Below are 23,886 nucleotides of genomic sequence, written 5' to 3'. Positions count from 1 at the left end.
GTTATGGGGATCTGCACAATTCCCCTCTTACCTATCTAACATCATGTCGGTATTCGTGCTTCACCTTTATGCCACCGAGTTGGGCTCCATGTGGCAGTGACACCATTCTGGTTTTGTGTAGGAGTATCACACAGTTTTCTGTCTGGTTAGTTGCCACCTTCGATCGATGTCAGCCACGCTTTAACTGGAAAGTCTGAAGGGCAGAACAGTGACATCGCCTTTGAGATAGCTGGGTGATGACAGGCCTGGGGGCCATGGTTTATATCAGGTGTGCAAGCCCGGGAATTTCCCTCGCAGCCTCAGTCAACAGCTTCCATGCAAATCCCAGTCCTTTTCCTTCTCCCTCTCTGGACCTCTCCCTATTTCCTCCTCTTCCTTTCTCTTCTTGATTTCTGTCTTCCAGACACCTCTCCTCATCTTCCTTTCCCTTTTTCTTTTCTGTGACTGGGGGAAAAGGAGAAACCCGAGGACTAAATATTAAAACTAGTAATCACTAATTATAGAATCACAGAAAGAATCGTCAAAATAGGAGAACCAATGATATCAGGAAGAAGAAGGCTCAAAGGCAAATATTGCTAATGCACTTATCATCTATTTCTCTTTGTATGTTTGTGCGTCAAGGACCAATTTATCCTTTCTAATATTTTAGCATCTATTGATCCATTCTGAGATTTTAGGGTTCTTAATCATGCAAAGTAAGTGCTATTTACCCACTCTTTGCCATGAAATGTGTTGAAGTTTGAGCATTAAATTACTTTATTTTGCAGCATCTATGCCAAATCTATATTCTCAATATGTTAACCCGATCATTTAAATAATTTAAATTTTATACACAAGTGACAAGAATAGCATCACGTTTATCCGCAGGACCTTAACTCTGATTCCCAAGTATCAACATGTGACCCCGTTTTTTATTCAAGGCTTTAATTTTTTTCTATCCAAATGATAGACAGAGACTATTTAAAAAAAACTATTTTGTTGTATATGCCAATGGGCTGATACTTTTGACTTCGAAACACAGGGTTTCCTTCCCAAGGAATTCCAGTCCTCTGCAGATAGCAGCTTGGTGACCTTTGGTTCAACTTCATCATGACCTTAATCGCTCACACTCTCCCGATCGCACCTGCCAAGTGCAAGCCTCAACTCTCTTGCTGTTCCTCTGTCCGATTAGATATAAACGAGGCTTCGATGACCCCGTCCTTGTGTTCATCAATTTGCTATGAGTTCGCAGAATTCAGGAAACATTCTACTCACATGTTCCGTTGTTTGGTAGAGGAGACAGATAAGGAACCTGTGGCAGAGTTATGTAGGTGAAGCATGAAAAGGCGTTTGGCTTTTCTTTGCCATTTCTCAGTTTCCAGAACTCGCTTCTAGAACGTGCGAGAGTTCAAGAGCCTACAAGTGCCTCTGCCCCTCCTTTTGAGAATGTTATGTAGGTTCCATTATACAGGCATGATGAATTAACTAGTCATTGACACCTGATTTAATCTCCAGCCCTGTTCCCTTCTCAGAAATTGGGGGTGTGGGCAGAGCTGAAGATTCCAGCCCTCTGAGGCCAGGATGGGGTGATCTGGCAGTCATCCTGAAGGCATACCCAGAGTCATTAAGCATCCAGTCAGCTTATTATCATAGGAGAAGAGACTCCAATTCCCAGTGCAGAGATTCCAGAGTCTTTGAAGCTCTTGTGCCCGGAAAGGAAGCCTAATGCCAAACCTTATAACAGAAGATGCTCCTAGACTGCTGTTATGCAGGGCAGTGTACAGGGATTTTATAATAACTTTAGAAATGATTACCAGGAACTAGAAGCAAAGACCACACACACACACACACACACACACACACACATACACATGTATATATATATCACAATATCTTAGAGGCACATTTTTTTTCTATCATCTGAGAGCAGGCGGTTAACAATCATAGTGACAATTTGTTCATGAATACTTCTGCGAGTTTTTCCTAAAAGGTCTCGTATATAGCTAGAATAGAACAATAAAAGCCAAAACTACTTTGGTGGCAAACACATGCAATTCCAGCTACTTGGGAGACTGAAGAGATGGGCCTGCAAGTGTGAGGTCAGCTTGAGCCCTATAGAGGATTTGAAACAATTCTAAATAACTTAAGGGGACCTTATATCTAAATAAATATTAGATGGAGATAATTTAATTGGTGGCAATGATGAGGGCTTGCCTAGCATCTACCGAGCCCCTGGTCTCAATTTCCAACACCATCAAAACCGTTTTTAATTTATTATATATTTTATTATTTAAAACAAAACATTTAGATTTAAATATATTTTGATTATATTCTCTCCCCCCCCCCAAGTTTTTTCAAATCATCCCCCTTCTATCCACCCAAATTTCAATTCTTTCTCAAACAAGCAACTAAAATACAGTATACACCCCAGCAAGAAAACAAAATAAAACACCACCAAAACAAGAAAATCAGCAGCAACAACAAACCCCAGCAAACTGTAACCAAATAAAAACACATTGAAAAAACAAACAAACAAAAAAACCCAAAAATGAAAACAAAAACAAAAAACAAAACAAAACAAAAACAAAAAACGTTGGCGGGACCAGGTTGCATTTGGTTTAGTTGTCGGCAGAGGGGGTCCCGTGGAAATTCCCAAACAACCGAGTCTGATGCTTGGACAGAGGGTTGCTCTCTGCATGCTGACCCGCAGGGCCCCATGACGGAGCACACAGCAGCACTGAACATGGGGCGGTCGAGCTGGTTCCTGGATGGAACCTTCTCCCTGACTTTCTGGTCGCTTTGTCATGGGAAGGTACTCATCAGGTTACTGAAAGAGAAATATGGACACCAACCCAACCGGAAAAACCTGTGACCTATAATCTGTCCTGCCTCCTAGATGTGCCGGAGCGAGTGAAGGTAGCACGGAACTCGTGGGAGAGGCCACGTAATGTTCTGATTTGATTTGAGGTCCGCTCCACTAGAGGGAGCCCGTGGAGTGCACTGCTTAGACGGCCAGGAACTGGAGACTGGATAGCCCAGAGACCTAGGGTAGAGCCCAACTTGACGTGTCCAAAACGAAACAAAACGAAATAAAGATTAAACAATCAAATGAAAACCAACCAAAAATTCACGAAATGTTTCCTTGTAAGGTTCTGCTATGCTCATAGACCCGCGCCGTTACCAGGCATCATCAGAGAGGCTTTCACCGGCAGCAGGTGGGAGTGGATGCAGAGACATTAGGTGGAGAGAGAATCTGACTTGGGGTCTCCATCATGTTCCTCTCCTCAGAACTCAGGGACGCCGGTGAAAGAGGATTATAAGAGTCAGAGACTTAAGGACACTAGGAGAATGTGGCTCACAGAATCAAATCAGCTAAGCAGGGCTCGCAGAGACTGGAGTGGCCAGCTCGGGACCTGCGTGGGTCTGCACCAGGTCCTCTGTGCACACGATGGAGCTGTTAGCTTGGTGTTTTCGTGTCCAGTCTCAGTGTGAGGCCCTTTGCCTTGTCTTAGGTATTTTGTTTTGTCATATTTGGTTGTTGTCTCTTAGAGGCCTGGTCTTTTCTGAAGGGAGACAGATCCTTGGAGGGTGCGGGTGTGTGTGTGTGTGTGTGTGTGAGGGGGGGGACTGTTGTTGGGATCTATTGTATGAGATAAGAATCTATTTCAGTTAAAAAAAGAAATGAGTTTTAGCTCTATTTTGCTTCTTTTCCTTTCAGCACAACATTTTCTCTCTGAAATGTGATTTTAAGCAAGCAGGGAAGAAGGGTAAAATGGAATTTAAAGGCAAGGTTGGACATTTCTCTTTTCTTCATTGACCATACGCATTCACCAGAAGCACGGGGCATACATTTCGGCTGTTTGATCAAAGACTGCAAGGCTGACTCCAAGCAAGAGCTTAACAGGGCAGTATCTAGCACTACCAACCTCCCAGGATTGACAGACCCCTGTGCTCTAGGGCTGGTAGCCTATTGCTAATGGGACAGTGCCATCTGCTGGTGATGTAAATACTTACAGTTGCCTGCCCGAAATTGATATCCCCGAGATGATGAGTCCTTTTTGTTATAACATTGCTTTAGCAATATTTAGAGAATCAAGGTGAGAGATAGAGAGAGAGAATCATTTCATTGCCTTATAAAAGAAACCCTCTTAATTTTCCGTGAGAAATGACAAGGTCTGTGCTCTCACCAGAGATAGCCCAGTCAGGCAGAGAGTGCCTGGTGTTTAGATGGTTTGCCTTCAGGCTGAGGAGCTGAAGGAGGCAGGGCGCCACCCAGTGGAGTCATTGAGCCTTGGCAGGAATGGAAGCGAGAAGTCTTGTGTTTCACAGTGAGCTCCCCAAACCTTTGAAGAAAACAAACGCAGATGTCTCTAGCTATCTAGACTGCTGTACTTTTAAAGCAACATCTTCTCTACCACATGTTTCCCAGTAATCCCCCCAACACACACACACACACACACACACACACACACACACGCTAAGTACAGCTTAAGGGTTTGAAGACAGGTTGCTGATAAGCGAGGCTTCTCCGGATTTCATCCACTGTCATTTCTGGAGTAAAGCGCCATTGAAGGAGGGACCTGACTTAGCAAAAGGGACTTTGCCAGTGTGGTTGAATCAAACCGTTGGAGAGGAAGGTTCTCAACCTTCCTGAGGCTGTGACACTTCAATAATACTTTCTCAAGTCGTGGTGACCCTCCCAACCATAAAACTATTTTCGTTGCTACTTCATAACTAGCAATTTTATGACTCTAGTGGAACATAATGCAAATATCTGTTTTCCAATGGTCTTAAGTGACCCGTATGAAATGGCCATTCGACCTCCAAAGGGGTCACCACCTATAGGTTGAGAACTGCTTAAGTATAGCATTAACATAACCACTTGGCCTGAAGTGCAGGGCTTTTGTTTCTTTGCAGCACTCAAATGGAAAATAGGATCTTGCCCGTCCTTACCAAGGTCTTTGCCACTGAGCTGCATTGCGTGTTACAGAAGCTGTTTTGTGCTGGACGTATTATTATTGTATCTTTGTCCTACAGACCCCCAAATTATCCTAAGACAAGAATGTCAAATGATATGCTATCTATAGAATGGTAAGGTAGAGCGTGTACGTGGATAAATGATTTTTTCAATAATTTTAGACACTATGGACATGGCAGTGTGATGAAAGCAGGGGTCACACGGGGCGGGGTGGGGGCGGGGAGAGAATGCCAGGGAATACGTCAGACATACAGGCAGGGAAGGGGCACAGCGACAGTCAGCGTGACTTCAGCAGGTGTTGGGAAGAAAGGTCATGCCAAGACTACAAAGAAGACAGAGTGAAAATATTAAAAGTCCTATGTGCAAAGCTGAACCGAAACAATAAGGCAACCTTGCGTCTAGAACATTCCATGTGGAAGCCCCCGGGGGCCGTATTGCCTGGTCTTGGAACTTTCTGTAGCAAAAGGGACTATCGATAAGTTGTACGAAAAGTTTCCCTGTGTTAAGTTCTCCTATTCGTCTGCAAAAATGCCTGTCGTTTGTTTAAAAAGCCACCTCAAGTGGGCGACACATCATTGAAACCCCTCCGTGAAGGGTTTCTGTGTTGTTTGGTTTTGTTTGATGCTGGTCAGCTCAGGCTACCTTTAACCTTGCAGCACTTCCGGTGTCTGCCTCCTGTGGGTCAAGGAGTGGTACCAACCATGGTTGCCTTAGACCTGAAGCTTCCTTGTAGTGGTTTAGGGTCTCCGAAGACTTATGTTGAAGTCTCTAGTGCATTTATTCTCTTGTTTAGGGGTAATTACCTCCATAAACACTACTATTCACTAAAGGGGTATGGTACTAAGTCCTGGAGAGCTGAGCACAGTTTAGGTTGAGTACAGCCATAGACCCAAAGCATTATTGTGTATGTGAAAATCATGGTGGTGGTGGAAGAGGCTTCCTTTAGCTGCTGCAGTGTACTTAGTGTGGTAACAGACACATCTTCACCGCCATCAGCCTCCAGTAGAAGCATGTACCATCAGGTCAGGCATAGCATCCACCCGGACATTGTCTGCTCCCATCTTTGAAAAGCTGAGAGTGGAGTCAGGGAGGTTTGAATAAAAATGGTCCTCATAGGCACATAGGGAGTGGCAGTATTTAGAGGTGTTAGAGTGGGTGTGGCCTTGCTGGAGGAAGCACAACGCTGAGTTGGGTTGTAAGGTCTCAGATGATCAAGCCAGGCCTGGAGGTTCACTGTCTTTTCCTGTTGCCTTCAGATCACGATGTAGACCTTTCAGCTCTTTCTCCAGCCCCATGTCTGTCTACACTCCTCCATGCTTCCCGCCATGATGATAATGGACTGAACCTCTGAAACTGTAAGCCAGCCCCAGTTAAATGTTTTCCTTTATAAGAGTTGCCTTGGTCATGGTGTCTCTTCACAGCAATAGAAATCATAACTAAGATACCTATCTCATCATAATTGGTGCTTTGTATTGGATAGGGACTAAAGGTCTATGAAATCTGGGCATATTTTTAACTCTTGGATTTGTATGTTTTCTCTTCTTTGTTATAAAAAGATTCAAGGAATCATGTAGTCTGGCAAGGAAGGAGACGGCAAAAGCGGTGTGATCAAAAGCTGTTTTCTTTTTTTAATGCGGGATTTTCCTGAATCCATTTCTCATGAGAGATTTTAGCTTATGGACCCGCCCCCATGAGATCATGCTATAATCTAAGAAAATCCATTTTGTTAGGTTTAAGCTTTGATCATTAAATGTTGCAAGGGTTTCTTGGCCTCTTTGGAACCAGGAGAATCAGTTCTGGCTTGTTTTCTGCTTGTCTATACTTTAACATATATATCATAAGAATAAACATGTAAACGTTCACAGAGAAGTTCTCAAAGTAAAAGCCAGCCCAATTCTACATCTCACTCACCTGCCACACACTCACATTCTGATACACACCGTCTTACATACACACACGTGCACACACTAACCCAGACACACACATATGCACATTCAATCACTCAGTCACTCAGACACACACTCGTCTGACAAATTAAATGAACAAGTCTGTGGTCTTCACATGATGTTAACGTTAGCTTACTGATTAAGGGAACAAATGATCCTTTCCAGAAGATGCCACCTGCACTGTGAGTGTCCTTAGCTTTGACGTTTGGAGTAGAAGAGTGAAGGGAGCCTTCTTGGGGCCCTAGCATTGCTTTACTGTCTCCTGCTGAGTGTCCAGGCCTCTAGAGGACCATTTACACAGACTTCAACAGTGTGCAGCACTTGTTTAAAAAAATCAGTGTTTCCTGGATGCTGTCCTTGTTATGGCTAAAGTTGTCTGTGAAGAAAGAACTGGAAGGAAGGAAGGAAGGAAGGGAGGAAGGAAGGAAGGAAGGAAGGAAGGAAGGAAGAAAGGAAGGAAATGTCTTCTGATTGTGAGTCCAGGCATAGACTGTGCCCCTTCAGCATAGACTGTGCACTGGGAAATGAGGGAACATGCAGCTGATGAGGGAAGCAGACAAGCAAGCAAGGCATTTGGAAGTCCAAGCTTCTGTGTAATTAACACAGATGTTCCACACATAGAGCAAATGACAGAGAGAAGATCTGTTGAGGGAAGAGTTTTTCCCAGTGAACTATGAACTCTTTAGAATAATGACTGCTACAGGAATGTTAGCAATCCCATAACAGGCTCTGTGGGTTAGGCAAGAACCCTCCTTTAGAACTGCTAAGGACTTCGCCATTATTGTGACGGAAGTCTAGTAAACTTTAATTTACATGTTTGTAATACCTTTGTGGAATTATTCTAGAAAGGACAATGTTTTTTTTTTTTCTGATTCTGCTTACTCAAAGCTATTTTTGAAAATATTTTTAGTCTCATAGTGATTTGGGGGAACATTGCTTACCTTATTGATCTTTGACGGGTATATAATGGCTTCTCGTTTTGTGTTTTTGTGGGTTTTGTGTTCATGTGTGTGTGTGTCTGTATATGTGTGTGTTTGTGTGTATATGTATTTGTATTTATGTGTGTGTCTATGTGTATGTGTATGTATTTGTCTCTATGTATATGTGCATATGCATGTGAATATATGTGTATGTATGTATGAATGTATATATATATATGTGTGTGTGTGCATACATATGTTTGTACATGAGTGTGTTTGTGTGTGTGTGTGCATCTGTGTGTCCATTTGAATGTTATGTGTAAGTGTGAATGGGCACATGTGAAGTTCTTGTGCTCTTTCTGTTTATTTTTGCTTGTTTGTTTGTTTGTTAATTTTAAATCTTTGCTTGTATTTTCTATTTGTTTTCTGAAAAGAGAGAGAGAAGGAGAGCTGGAAGGGTCAGGAGTGCAGAGGATCTGAGAGGAAGGTGACGAGAGTAAATAATAATCAGAATATATTATAAATAACTTTATTTTCAAGAAAAATAATATAATAAAATGTTCTGAGTACCTATTTTAAAGATTATTTGTATGGTGTGTAAACATATGTAGTATTGTTAACCAAAATATTTGCAGGAAGGACTCATTTTCAGATGGACATGTTAACTAGAATGGGCTACCTATGGTGCCAACCATTGTTTTCATAAGAACTAATTTTTTTTCTTAAATATTAAATCACTAAATGTACTGATTTTCTGGTGACTTAAACATCCTTCCCATCCCCTCCATTTATTTCCACAACCATGAAGTCTGTAAATGCATATTTGAAACAACTTACAAGGAGATACTCTGAGACCTGGAAACCATCACATACAGTGTCGGTGGCTTTCCTGCTTCCTGGATCTCGGGGAGACAGTTCCGGGAAAGCAATACCCCAGAACTTGTGCACAGCAGAAGCCTTTAGCTTTCTTCAGAGAAGAAAGGCAAAGGCTGCTCTCCCTGCTGTGAGGCCCAAGGTGCGGGCTTGGCAATGACACCCAGGGATGCTACATTCTCTTGCTGCTTTCTTCTTCTTTTTTTTAAATATATATTTTTATTTTCTATATTCTTTGTTTACAATCCAAAAGCTTTCCCCTTTCCCAGTTCCCCCCTCCCCATATGTCCCATAAGTCCTCTTCTCTCCATCCGTTCTCCTGTCTTTCCCCCTCCCTTTTCTCTGTCCTGGTACTCCCCTACAATGCTGGATCAAGCCTTTCCAGGATTAGGGCCCTCTTCTTCCTTCTTCATGGGAATCATTTGATATGTTAATTGTATCTTGAGTATTCAGAGCTTCAGGGCTAATTAATATCCACTTATCAGAGATTGAATTCCATGTGTATTCTTTTGTGATTGGGTTACCTCACTCAGGATGATATTTTCCAGTTCCATCCATTTGCTAAAAAAAAAATCATGAATTCATTGTTTTTAATTGCTGAGTAGTACTCCATTGTGTATATATACCACATTTTCTGTATCCATTCCTCCATTGAGGGATATCTGGGTTCTTTCCAGCTTCTGGCTATTATAAATAAGGCTGTTATGAACATAGTGGAGCATGTGCCCTTATTGCATGCTGGGGAATCCTCTGGGTATATGCCCAGGAGAGGTATAGCAGGGTCCTCTGGAAGTGTCTCTTCAGATCACATAAATCTTTAGCCTTTTGCTGCTTTCTTCTTTTCCATGTATACTTTACACAGTCCCATAACTCACAGCTTGGAGGAGGAAATGGGGTTTAATCTCTGGGGCTCACTTGACATTGGTGGTCTACTAAACCATCATTTCCTTTACACCTAGGAATAAGTCTTCCTACAAATTCTGTCCTTTGAAGACAAGTATTAAAATGTGTGTGAAGAAGACAAATAGTTTGGAAATGAAAAGATATAGAATATGGAAGAAAGAATATAGAATATAGAAGAATATAGAATATATGGAATATAGAATGTAGGATATAGAATATAGAAGTATATCTAATATATAACATACAACATATAATACATAATATGTAATATATAACATATATCATATATAATATAATGTAAAATGTATAATGTAGAATATAGAATAATATAGAATATATATAGAATGTGGAATATGAAATATAGAATATATAGAACATAGAACACAGAATTTCATTTTGAACAGATAGGTGATTGATGGGTGAGTCAATCTTTGAGGAATGAGTTAATTTCTTGAGAAAATCCACATTTAATAAAATGAAATGTCTTACTGGAGATTCAGCTTTCAGCCTTTGTATTTTGTATTTCACTAGGAACTGCATGGCTCAAACATTCAACAGAATTAAGCATTATCATGGGGCTCCAGTGCTGGGACTATTTTTGTCATTATCATTTTGTTTGCTTCATGGGTAGGCTGAGTCCTACAACAGGTAAGAGACAAAGACCATTCAATAACAGAAGATCTGTTTTCTACAAAATGACCCTGTGACATTTGTTCTGCGTTGTGTGACCACTTCAGGGTAAGGGCGTTGTTGGCTTTAGCAGAGTGTGACTTTCTGAACCTTACAACAGCCTTTTCTAGTTGCTCTCATTTTTAACTGTTACCCCTATTGTGGCTTAGCAGATTCTCTGAAGGCTACAATGTGTAGTGTGCTTTCCCCGGTACCAAAACTTCTAGAGAAATATTGAGAGAACCCAGGCTGACATTAGATTGAGATCTAATTGAGATTAATACAACACACACACACACACACACACACACACACACACACACACTTTAAAAGAATCTTAAACCCTTATCCAATTGCAACTTTGAGAGGCTGGTTGCAATATCTAGCTAAGCTAGCTTATGCCCTCATCATGTGACCCACTCTCATGGCTTTAGGTTATACTCAAGAATATCAAAGCTGGGACACAGACAATTATAGCAGCTCAATTCACTGAACATGGATGTCACTAAAATGTTTTTCAGCAGGAGGAGGCCTACCTTAATGCTGGTACAAATAGGCAATAGTACTATTAAGCACTAAAAAGAAATGTATTATCTTTCGTTGTCTTGTGTTCAGAGTACGATGGACTAGACCCTTTAGAAAGTAAATATTTCTCATAGTTATGGAAACTGGGAAATCCTGTTGAGGCGCTGGCATGTCTTCATGCTGAATCATGTTGTGTCATGGCAAAAGGCAGAAAGGTAGGCAAGAACACATGGAATCAGAAGGAGGCTGAACATGTTTTTATAGCCTGCCCAGTCTTGTGACACCCAACCCACTGCAGTGAAGACATGCATTCCTTTGAGTATCTTCTTAAGTTAATTTTGAAAAAAAAAAGCCTTAATTTCATCTTAATTATGTGTATGTATATGTAAAGTACATGGTGCCTAATGAGGTCAGAAGGACCTGATTCCCCCAAGGTGGGGTGGCTGTGAGGCACCCTATGTGGGTCCTCTGCACTTTTAACCGCTGAGCCACCTTTGCAGCCTCCTAACCACTTTAGAAGATGTTAACTCTGAACTTTGTAGCATTGGAGGTCAAGTTTGTGAGATTCATTCAAAGCACAATAACCGCTATAGTTGTCTTTCCATCAATCACCTGCCGTCCGTGGGGTCTGAAACACCCATTCTCACCTGATGACCTTTCAGTTCCCTTCAGATACTGGACTCCATCCACAAAGAAGCAGACAGACCAATCCATCAGAAACTCTTCGCTGGTTAATTAACTTGATTGACAGCTATTACCTGCTGCTGTAATGGAGAGTTGAATGTGATGGTGAAAGGCGATTCTCAAAAGTCTAACAAATGTAGAAATTCTTTGAAGAGTTTGCTAAACATAGAACACCAAGTATCAATCTAAAGCTTTTTGCCTATCTGAAAGAGTCTCATGGAATGCTTCCCTGGTTGTGAACCTGTTCTTTGAGAAATACTAGTGCATGTAACAAATAGCTAGAGACAGAGTGACAGCAAATCAAGTGTGTATAGTCCTGCTTGATGTATGGCTTAAAACATTGTTAAAGGCCTAAATCTATATCTGACTTTAGCATATATGGTTATGCATGCACACACAGATTGCCATGCTTAGCTATATTCATTTACATATATGTGTGTGTGTATACAATCTGTAATCACTGAAGGCATCTTTGCAAGAGTTGCAAACATATATTCCATACATTCATATATATATATGTACATTTATATATGCATGCATGTTTATTTTTTATTATTATTTTTTTTAATTTACATTGCAAATGATTTCCCCTTTTCTGGGTCCCCACTCCCCGCAAGTCCCATAAGCCCTCTTCCGTCCCCCTATTCTTCCATCCACCCCTTCCCACTTCCCTGTTCTGGAATTCCCCTATACTCTTGCACTGAGTCTTTCCAGAACCAGGGGCCACTCCTCCATTCTTTTTTGGACATCATTTAATTTGTGGATTATGTCCTGGGTATTCAAAGTTTCTAGGCTAATATCCACTTATCAGTGAGTGCATACCATGATTGATCTTTTGAGACTGGGTTACCTCACTTAGTATGATGTTCTCCAGCTCCATCCATTTGTCTAAGAATTTCATGAATTCATTGTTTCTAATGGCTGAATAGTACTCCATTGTGTAAATATACCACATTTTTTGTATCTATTCCTCCCTTGAAGGACATCTAGGTTCTTTCCAGCTTCTGGCTACTACAAATAGGGCTGCTATGAACATAGTGGAGCATGTGTCCTTATTGCATGCTGAAGAATCCTCTGGGTATATGACCAGTAGTGGTATAACAGGGTCCTCAGGAAGTAAGGACTTCTTGTGGTTCCCAACGGAAGATCTGGAGGGTGGTCCATAGGAGCTGAATGGGTTTACAGCCCCATGGGAAGAACAATGACTTCGGACACCCAGACACCCCAAGACTCCCAGGGACTGAACCATCAACCAAGGGGTACACATGGTTTCAGCCAAAAATGTGGCAGAGATATTCCTTGTTGGGCATCAGTGGGAGGAGTGGTCTTTGGTCAGGTAAAGGCTCAATAGAGGCCCCAACAAAGGGAAACAGATGGGGCAGGGCAGGGAGGTGGGAGTGTGTTGGGTGGAGGGGCATATACATGGAGGCAGGGGGTGGGAGTAGGGGTTGGAAATCTTTGGGGAAGGGGACTTTTGGGAGGGAGGAAATTGGGAAAGTTTTTACCACTGGCAATGTAAATGAAGAAGATAAAATTAAAAGAAGATAAAAATAAAAAATTAAATTTTTATCATATATATATATAAAGAAACCCTTCGCTGTAGTCATACTCCCTTAAACAACCATCCATCCTCCTTTCCGCCATTTTCACGTTGTAGAACAGCGCTTTTCTTACAAAAGACTGATTTTTCTTCTTGGTTCTTTTGGTCTTCTTTGAGTACAATCATGGCAGGGGCTGTGATTCTAGCCTTGGCGAGCTCACTCCAACCAAATTGTGGCTTTGAGGGCTTGTGACTGTCACCACCTTCCTGTTAGCCACGATCTCCGGACTTCAGCCTTTGAATTGTCTCTCCCGTGGAGCTCTGAAGCTTTTTTCGTCTTCCCTGAGTTCAACCTGGAGTCTTCATCATCCTTCCACTCACCTCCCTCAGTCCCAGCTAGACTCACTCATCCAACAGCCTCTGTGACTGCTCTGTGGCTCTGTCAAGCTCAACCCTCTTTACTTAGGACATTGCGCTCTTCTCATGATAGCCTAGTATCTGTCTTGTCCGAAATACCCACTCTTACTTGTTCCCCTTTCCATAACTGCAATCAAGTCAATCCCAACCATTTTCCACCCAGTGCTCTGGGCCTTCACAACTCTGTGCCTGGAATAACTTTTCTCACCCCTAATCTGAAAAGATCGGGCCAAACCGTCATGCAACAATTGACACTTTATAGTTTTGTCTGAAGTCCTAGAAGCTTCTCATCAACTTTCCCTGTAGTCAAGTTGACTTTGATTACTTTTATTCATATCTAGGGCCATGGGAGAAGCTGCTAAGTGTGCTGAGGTAAGAGGGAGCAAGAGTCTAAGTACTTAGCTTGTTCATAGGGAGGGTATTTATTTAACTTTCCATCATTCATTTATTTTTATTCATACTTTATCCCAATTGCAGACCCTCTGCTCTCCTCCCAGTGTCCTCCTATCCTTCTCAGATACTGTTAATGATACTCTGCTCTGCTTGCAGACACAAGCATAAGTGTCTCCCGAGAGGCTCCACGCAACAGTGGATGAAAACAGATGCAGAGACCCCCAGACAAACATCAGGCTGAGCTTGGGGAGTCTCGTGAAAGAGTGGGAGACAGAACTGAGTGGACTGGAGGGCTCAAGAACACCACAAGAAGACCCACAGAGTCAATTAACCTATGCCCATGACAGCTCACAGAGACTAAACCACCAACCAAAAAGCATGCAGGAGATGGACCAAGGACTGCCATAATTTGCAGCAGATGTGTAGCTTGGTCTTCATGTGGGTTCCCTAACATCTGGATCAGGGGCTGTCTGTGACTCTGTCGCCTGCCCACTGATTCCTCTTCTCCTACTTGGATTGCCTTGTTGGACCCCAATGAGAGAGGAGGTGTTTAGTTTTGCTGTGACTAGATGCCGTAGGGTGGAGTGCCACCCAGGGGGACTTCCCCTTCTCTGAAGGCATTTATTTATTTATTTATTTATTTATTTATTTATTTATTTATGGTTTCAAACTGGCGGCCTATGTTCTGCATGAGACAGCTTTCCAAACTGCATTCTCTCTCTTGTGCTTCCCCTGGAGATGCCCAGAGAGCACTCCTTCTCTGTATTTTCTGCTGGATACAGCTGTCTAACTTCTCACTTATTATTCTAAAAAATGTTCTGGATAGCTCATCTCTTGCAATCATATAAGCCCAGTCTTTCTATTTTTTAATGACAAGCTTCCCATGGATGCAAGAGAGATACTAGCATTTCCATATAGGGTCATGATAAAAATTACACTATGATCTATATCCATTGACATCCAGAGCTGGATGAGTTTCTTTTCTAGCAGGTTCAAATTACCCAGATTTTAATTGGTGTTTCCTGTTTCAACAAAATACGAAGTCTTCCCGTTTCCTTTATCTCTTGGTAGAAAGTAGGCTATAAATGAAAATATTTGAAACTTTCACTTTTATTCTCATTTTTCTCTCGAGGAAGGCGGAACAAGAAAAGTTTAACATCTCTCTTCTTCCCTTGAAATGAAGGAAGGAGGTGATACTAAGGACAGAGAGGGTGAAAGGAGAGAGAGCTGAGCTTCAGATAGAAAGAGCTGCACATTATTTAATTTCCAGCTCCACAGCCCGGCCAAGTCTCTGCATTTACAAAGCCCGGCTCCTACAGGCTTCAAAACTGATACAAACGTAGAAACGGTGTGGGAATCAAACACGAGTTTCCTGTGAGTTCTCCTCTGCTTTCAGACGCGAACTGATCACCCGGGTCTGCAGATGGCCTTGAGCAGCTCCTGTTTTCTTAACATGACTTGGCCTGGAGTTGTGAACCTTGGCTCAGAAGGTCTGGTCTTGCAGTGACCTGCCAAAGAGGCTGACAACTTAGTGCTGGGTGCGCACTTTCCTGAGGATGATCATGAGCCAAGTTGGCCTTGGCTCTGCAGAAAGGAATGATTCTAAGTTACCAGAGGAAAAAGGAAGTGGGGCACCTCTGTTCTGATCGCGCAAGTGAAGTTAACTAAAACTGATCATTTTCCAAGTCTCCCACCATGGAGATAACAATTTTCAATGGGAAAAAAATACAGCTCTGAACTCTACATACCTTTCTTTTCTTTTTTTCTTTCCTTTTCTTTTTCCCTTTTCTTTCTTTTTTCCTTTTCTTTTCCTTTACTCATTGACTTTTTGGATGCTTTAGACTTTGCTTCAAAGGGGGAAAAAGCCTAAGTTATGTTTAAGCAGCCACACAGCCTGGCTCTGCATTAGTTATCCTAAGAAACTCTAACGTCAGAGTGCATTAATCCTGGGACCTGGATCTTCGTCATATATTCATTCCTAGTGTTTTGGCAAAGTCGCCGCCTGTCATTGGATTTATTGGTGGCAGGGTTATTTTCCAGTTGTCAAATAATGTTTTCCCCTATTTAGGAGGCAGAAATAGAAGCACTCCCTCATAAAGGAACCGAATAATTTGGAACATGAACAATATAAGTATTTATTTGAAAAAGAAATCATTTTCCATTTCAGTAAAGTGGCAAATCAGCTTTAGCAGTTCCTCACTACTAATTCTAGTTCGCCCTCACAGTTGCTTCATCTGTCATAGTCAACGACACGGCTACAGAAAACTGTTTCACAATTTTTTTTTTAATCTAGAAAAAAATACAGTCTCTCTAATGGTCGGCTAATTAAAACAATAAAGCTGGGCGAAATAAAGCTAAGGTATGAAACAAACTGACGTGAACACAAATAAATAAATATGTACAGAAGAGACACTGCCAATGGCGCTCTACACGGTAAGACATGGTGACAGGAATGGAGCCTCTCTCAGGACCCTAGGCTAAAACTGGAACACAATTCAGTGAAAGGAGAGGGAGGGGGAAGTAATAGCCAGAGTCTGGATTGGGGCTGTTTTACAGCTGTGTGGAGCCTGAACCCTGGCTCTCTCATGGGACGCTGCCCCATTCTTCTGAGGGACCAAAGGAGAGCCACAGACTTGGAACTGAAGGCAAAATTTGGACCAGTCTTGGACACTTGCAAGTACGTCAAGTCTGTTGTTTCTTCTTCTTTTTTCTTTTTCCCTTTTCTTAGCTGGTTATTGGAAATTTTTAGATGGAACTGACATCATCGTCAAATGTGAAAAAAAAAATAAAAGATTTTCTCCATCCATTCTCCAATCACCTCCCTCCTTTTTCTCTGTCCTTATATTCCCCTCTAATGCTAGATCAATCCTTTCCAGGATCAGGACCCTCTCCTTACTTCTTCATGGGAGTGATTTGTTATGCGATTTGTGCCTTGGGTATTCAGATCTTCTGGGCTAATTAATATCCACTTATCAAAAAGGGGAAATCATTTGGAATGTAAACAATGAATATAGAAAGTAAAAATATTTTAAAAAAAGAATATGATTTCAAAAAAAAAGATTTTCTCAGATCTGAATGCTGGTAAGAAGAAATCAAAAGCAACACTACTTTTGAAGCAAAATTGTAATTTATATTAACTAAATATTCACTTTCTGCAGAAATCTCACAACTAATTAAAATCTACCATGAACACCTAAGTTTGGGGGGGGGGTGAGTATCAATATTCAGTCTCTATTAAGATTAAATTCTACCTATATGTATTCTCTGGTACAGTGAGCAGCCTGCTAATATAAGCCCCCCCCCCCAGAAAAAAAATGGATTGGCTCTACTGAGGTGAATTTTAGTCACATTAAGACCAAATCACTATCCCTTTCTCCTACATGGCCTCTTCCTTTGTGAAAACTAGGCCCAGCAAAGTTCAGGTCTGCCAAGATGGCAGTCCAGGTTGCTACAAGAATGAATAGCAATAACAACCCATTGCCATGTTCTATTGGCATTCTTCACAGTCTGTCAAATAGCTTCATGACTGACACTCAGAGAGCTAAGGGGACCTGTTGGCCATTTCAAAGCCTGCAAGTTCTTCAGTGTCATAGGTGAGAATGGCCTACTTTCTGCACAGATGTTCCATTCTGGTATATGCCTTCTAGCAAGCTGGCTCTGCTAAAATCTCTTTGTCATCCTTGTGCTATCTTGGAAACCTGAAACTTCCCAGAGTACCCTGAGCATGGCTAAAGCCAGCATGTACTGAAGCCAGTAAATAGGACTCCATCCATCACTTGGGGTCAACCCACACCCTCATTAACAAGCATGCACACATTGCTCAGGATAATAGATAAGCTACTTAATATTATGCATGACTTGCATGCCACTGTCTGATCCATACATATTACACTAGCATAGTAAACCTCACCAGCCTTCCTTAGGGTCTTATACACTCTGATCGGAGGGCTCAGTGCAAATAGTGTTTAGATTAGCAGTTGTAGACCTACATATTTATAAATTACTTTCATTAACCTAGACAGCTGTATGTTTCAGTGTATGTTCGAACTTGGGGCAAAACAGTCACTAGGGGGAGCCAGAGGTCTCTGACGTTTATGTGATTTGGAATGTCTTAAAATCATGAAAAACGAAGGTATGACCACACAATCTCAAAAGCATGTTCTTTAAACAGTGAGAGGCCATTGCACAGAGTGCTTAATGGGAATTCTCATCTCACTAACGAGCCTATGGGCACAGTGAAGGGGACAGGAGAGGGGCTTGTTCTTAAATTCCAGGAGGCCACTTGAATGCAAAGTCTACATTCAACTGGATTTATTTATGTGCATGGGATAAGGGTTAAGCTCCAACTGCATGTCTCGAGATATTAGAAATTCACACAACATATTGACTAGATCAAAAATTTGAAATACTTGTTTAGCAAGTTATGCTCATGAACATTCAATATTTGCCATAATAGAGGAAAAAATATGTTTAATATGTGGGTCAAATAGTAAACGTTCTTTTCTACTTATGTTGAAATTTCACTGAACAAAGAAATGATGCTGCTATATTCATAGAAAATAGCATTGGAACAGAACCCGTGAGCATCCAAAGTCACTACAAACAGTAATTAGTGTGTTTTCTACATCATCATTATGAGAGTCAGGCCACTTCCTAGCCTAACTATGAGGTGTGGTATATGAGAGCGAAATTCAAATTTCTTCATGGGAGTTCTTCCTCTCAAGGCCTCTAATTTTAATGCCATTCCCCTCATTCTGATGAGTTTGATTCATCTGCATCCTAAAAAGTCCTGTATCCTTGCAGGGCTCAGAGTGTTCTCAGTTCTGAAGTGTGATGACTGAGCTTGTCCATAGGAGTATTACAAAACACATAAATTCTGCATCTCGCAGATGCTTGCCTAACAAGATGCAGCGGGTCCTCTAAGCTCTGCAGTTTCCTGGAGAGCAGCACACTGACATTCCCAGAATGCAGCTTTCGCTGTGTGTTGAGCATCTCACTTCTCCAGACAGGTTTTCTTTTCCCTTTTTTTCTCCTCTCAATGACATTAAAACTTCGTGCTGTGGCTGAAGGCATCTGACAGGATGATATTTTTATAGAAGTTATCGGAATGAGCATTACAGTAACCCTTGACCTTATCAATAACCTGATGGACAGGGATGATTGATGTCTGTTCTCCACCAGCATGGGTCAGTTTTGACAGGGACTTGTCCGTAGAAGTGCTGTCTGCAAGAAACGATACAAGAGATTAGTCTGCAGTGACAGTCAGGGTCAAGGCCACAGCACCCAAGAAGAACACAAAGAGAAGGAAGTTCTTGGTTCTCGGATGGGTTACAGAGTAGGCAGTTCCCACCTTCAAATGCACTTCTAATATTCACTTAACCACAGCATGCCTTCAAGTAATTTCTGTTGGGGTGTGGTATTTAAAAAAATATTCCCCAGAATGTCAATTTTCAGAATTAATAAGTAAATAGTTGAACTTAAAAATGTATGCACTAAACAGCTCAAAACTCAGAAGTGAGATAAAAACTGAATGAAATGTGTTGGAACATTCATGAGAAAAAGATATGACATCTAAGATATATTTTACAAATAGCACAGAGGAGGAAAAACCAGCAGATATAGCTGCCCCTGAGTTTATGAGTACAAGGAGGCGCACTCTACTTACGTACAGTTGACACTGTCATAAAAACATTTGCCAAAATTTAAATGCTTTGGGGGAGTAAATGCCAATCAAAAATAAACATGAAAGACTGTCTTGAGTGCATTTCATTCTTATGGTTGAGATATGAGTGGAAGTCAACAGAAGCATTATCATATTATAAAATCAAAATTCTCTTCACCAGACACATTTCAAAAGCATTAACATCAGAGAAATTAATAGCATTTAATTGAGGGACCACTAAATAGTATTTTAGAGTTTTCACTACTAGATAAGCACATGCTATTTTTCCACAGGTTCAGAAACTTTAAAATTGACTCAGGTTAATGGTTGGAAACCTGAAGCTCACACTGCCCTTATTATCAATGGAAATTTTTGTGCTTCTATGAATATAATCAGTGATTGTCTTGTCTTCTTCTTCCTAATATGCTTTGAGAGATGTTTTGCCCTAGATTAACAAAATTATAGATTTCAAAGTAATGATAAAGGAAAAAAAAAGATGGCTTCACTCTAGTCATATCTTTTCTATAGTTGGTGAGAGAAACAAGAAATTGCTACCCCCCAAACACTGATCTCAGTAGCCAGCTCTCCCAAAGTGGAGTGTTTGCTTTTATATTTTGAGTAAGCTGGGCCCAGTATATGAAATGACATGTAAAATGCATCAATAAGATTCAAAGTCCAGTTCACCATCATGGTGTCTACTGCTCCTCTACCACTCTGTATCAGGGCAAACACCAAGCCAAAAGGGTAAATGCAGGACATGGTGGTCTCATCCCATGCTAAAGGGTGAAGAGGAGATGATGTGTTGGATGATAAGCAGATGGGATGATAGAATGATTAAAGCATGCCCTATCATGGATTAGAAAAAGCCTGGATGAGTCCCATGTAAGTCCTGTCCATGAGGCTCTCAGCACACTGGTTGGTTTTGGATTCCATTCAGGTTCACAGAATCACTAGCCACTGGTTTTCTGTCGAGGATTTTCTTATTAAATAAAATATTGATGATGAAGAATTTGTGCTTGACGTTTGTAGCAAAACACAAACGTCCTCAAAGGTCCTCAGAGAAATATTAAAGATGAATCACTTCTGGTTCCTGGATTGTTTTTCAAAGGCACATAGTCTTAAAGACTGCAATTGGACCCATTCTAAATATATGTTCCTGCTGAGTGGTTCATCCTACCCTGATAGAGTAAAACTGTGTGTGTGTGAATTCAATATATATCCTGTACATACATCATATCTCATTATTTCTCCTTAAACATCACATTATGAGTGACAAAGATTTAGATTGTATCTCTGAAAACCAGGGGCTAGAGAAATGAACCATTATTTGACACATATTGAAGTCTCAAGCAGATAAAAAATATAAAAAAGCAGCTTGCAATTAACATTTTTTCATTCAAGACTTCTATGAATGTACCATGACACACCCAGTAATCCAAGAACCAGTGAAAAGTTTAAAAAAGTCACGTCATATTACACAGATTTTATTAAGCTTTCCTTTTCTTTCTTTTTTCTTTTTTCTTTCTTTCTTCCTTTTTTTTTTTGCTTTTGCCATTATGTTACATGATATGTAACTCATTCATCCGGAGCATGGTACATTTCCTAGAAGGCACAGCTTGCACACCCCATGCAGAGAAGAGCCGGCAGAGAGAGACCACTGTCAGAAATTTCAGATTCCAGCTCAGTGCAGGAGTACCGGTGTGCTAGCTGAGAAGTACGGTAAAGAACAAGCCATTTTGCTGGTGCAGCAATAACCTTAGCTTAAACCATGCAGATGTTCTCATTACCTTGCACAAACTCATGCATCCAAAAAAAAAAAGTTGTAGAAGTTACCTGAATGTTCCACTTTTGTTGAAGGAACTCTCTTAGGAGAAATTATCTACACCATAAACATATGAAGGTCTAGATCAATTCCAAGAAATAATCCAATGATATATGTATGAGGTTATGGAGTGGCTTTCTACACACCCCAAACCATCCTCAGTAGACAGCTGACCCACCAACAAGTGTTGGGGATTTAGACTTGCAAATAAACTGTTTGCAACCTGAATTGTCAGTCTAGACACTTCACATCTCATGCCTCTTAAGAAAAATATCAAATGCTAGCCTTTCCTATGTCACTCACTTCTGGTCACACGCATAACAACTTACTAGAGTAAACAATTTAAATTTCTTTCCATTATGCCCCTATATCGTAATGTGTGCTAAGACACTGCACCTGTATGTCAAGGGGTTTAATTAGTATCTAAACCTAGGAATGCTATCACTTCCCTTTGGAGTTAAATGTTGAAACCTTTCTGAGATCTCACGACCAAGCACTGCAACCACATTCTTTATTTTCTGGTTGTCTTCAGGATTACCAGTGTATAGGCTTAGTGTCAGAATGTGTGGCCACAGGAGCTCTGTTGGCCAAACAGGACATGAACAACAGCAAAGTTTTCTGACAGTCCTTGTTATTTTATGAGTGCTCTCTATTCTTTTGTGTTTTATTAGCAAGCTAATAAGTTCCTTATCAGTTCCAGTGGTTAAGGAATTAAGTCTTAAACAAAATATTCATTCCAATTTATGCTTCTTCCTGTCCCCCCTCCCTCAATACAAAATTTCTCTTTTTATACTGGAGAATTTCATACTGTATTGAATTGTTTTGCAATTTGGTTTCTACATTTTTTTAATAAAAATGATTTTAAAATGAAATAGCCACACTTTAAATGGGAAAAATGTTTCAAGTCAATCTTTGAAGTTATAATAATAATAATAATTAATAATAATAATAATAATGAGAGCTACTGATAATATAACCAGGAAGATGTAGTTGGGTTGAAATTTACTTTCAATTTAAAATTTACAAAGCCAATGGAGAAAGTCTTTAGCTCCACAGGATGGTTTAGGTAAATCTTAAACTAGCCCTTTAGCAAGTACTGGGATCTACCAGTCGTCATAAGTCAGTTTTGTGATGAAAATGGCAAAGTGGAAACCAACCCGAGGGAAGCTTTTCAGGCTAAGAATGACTCACCCGAGTGGCTGTTTCTTTTGAAATAGGTAGTGGAGCTGGATTTTGATTTTGATGTGAGATATGTTGAATTGGAGCCAATGGAGCTTGAAGATAAAGATTTCCCCAGGTTATCAGAGCTCTTCTTGATGATATTGGTAGCTGTCTTACTCCAATCTGGAAAGAACAGAGAACAGGATGTTATAAACTGGCTTATAGAAAATACAAGCTGTGCCCAAATCTATCACCACATCATTTCATCTATCCACAACAGCCCATTTCCCAATGTTCACGGTGAGTTAAAGAGACTGACATGGGAATAGTAAGAGGCCAAGGAGAGAGGAGTGTTTTGTTCTGACCCTGTGCATATGCTATGTAGTATCTTACTTCAATGCCCTATAGATGGGAAGAATTTGCAGGTGTTTAAAAAGTTAGCAACAGTTTCCTCGAAATATTATATATCCTAAGAACAATCTCTTCACCAAACATGCAATTGAGAATTTAAAAATGGCAAGGTAGATCTCATGCGGAGGACCCCTGAATAGGAGTTGTCAAATTAGATGTCAAAACTTGAACAATTTTTTAAACCTCTCTGGATTTCATGTTTCTTGTTTACAGCATTCAAGGATGGGGTCAAATGTGCTCAGATATTTTCTAACCCTAACAATCCAAGATGTGAACTCAGTATCCTCACATGCTCTGCTTGAAAGGCACTCTCAGGGAGGTTGGGCTGTTGTGACAGCATAAGCAGGAATCCCATTGGTTTCACCTGCTTTTGTTTGTTTGTTTCTTTCTTTCTTTCTTTCTTTCATTCTTCCTTCCTTCCTTCCTTCCTTTCTTTTATTCTATATATTCTTTATTTACATTTCAAATGATTTCCTCTTTCCTGGATCCCCCCTCCCTGAAAGTCCCATAAGCCCTCTTCCCTCTCCCTGTTCCCCAATCAGTCCCTTTCCACTTCCCTGTCCTGGTATTCCCCTACACTGCTGCACTGAGCCTTTCCAGGACCAGGGGCCTCTACTTCCTTCTTCTTGGGCATCATTTGATATGTGAATTGTTTCTTGGGTATTCCGAGTTTCTGGGCTAATATCCGCTTATTAGTGAGTTCATACCATGTGTGTTCTTTTGTGATTGGGTCACCTCACTCAGGATGACATTCTCCAGTTCCACCCATTATGCCTAAGAATTTCATGAATTCATTGTTTTTAATAGTTGAGTAGTATTCCATAGTGTAAATATACCACATTTTCTGTATCCATTTGTCCATTGAGGGACATCTGGATTATTTCCAGCTTTTGGCTATTATAAATAGGGCTTCTATGAAATATGTGTCCTTATTACATGCTGGGGAATGCTCTGGGTATATGCCCAGGAGATTTCACCTCACACCAGTCAGAATGGTTAAGAT

At 40.8% G+C, this 23,886-nt stretch overlaps 1 protein-coding gene across 5 annotated transcripts in view; it reads right to left on the bottom strand.

Moving 5' to 3' along the window:
* Nucleotides 1-15,937: 15,937 nt before the first annotated feature.
* The window catches only part of Adgrg6 (adhesion G protein-coupled receptor G6), a 134,217-nt gene continuing 126,268 nt past the window's right edge, over nt 15,938-23,886 (bottom strand). For 3 of the 5 annotated variants that reach the window (XM_052169322.1, XM_052169321.1, XM_052169323.1), the window contains 2 exons: nt 22,503-22,655; nt 15,938-19,050 (listed from right to left, as the gene is read on the bottom strand). In XM_052169322.1, coding sequence (XP_052025282.1) covers nt 18,872-19,050; nt 22,503-22,655 — 332 coding nt within the window. In that variant the 3' untranslated portion in view covers nt 15,938-18,871. Of the gene's footprint in view, nt 19,051-21,322; nt 21,369-22,502; nt 22,656-23,886 lie in introns of all 5 variants that reach the window. The other 2 variants (XM_052169325.1, XM_052169324.1) reach the window with 2 other exon arrangements.

Source organism: Apodemus sylvaticus, chromosome 23 (genome assembly GCF_947179515.1).
Source record: "Apodemus sylvaticus chromosome 23, mApoSyl1.1, whole genome shotgun sequence".
Classification (NCBI taxonomy): domain Eukaryota; kingdom Metazoa; phylum Chordata; class Mammalia; order Rodentia; family Muridae; genus Apodemus; species Apodemus sylvaticus.
The sequence above is the reverse complement of the archived record's forward strand: the minus strand, read 5'-3'. Positions and strand labels throughout refer to the sequence as shown.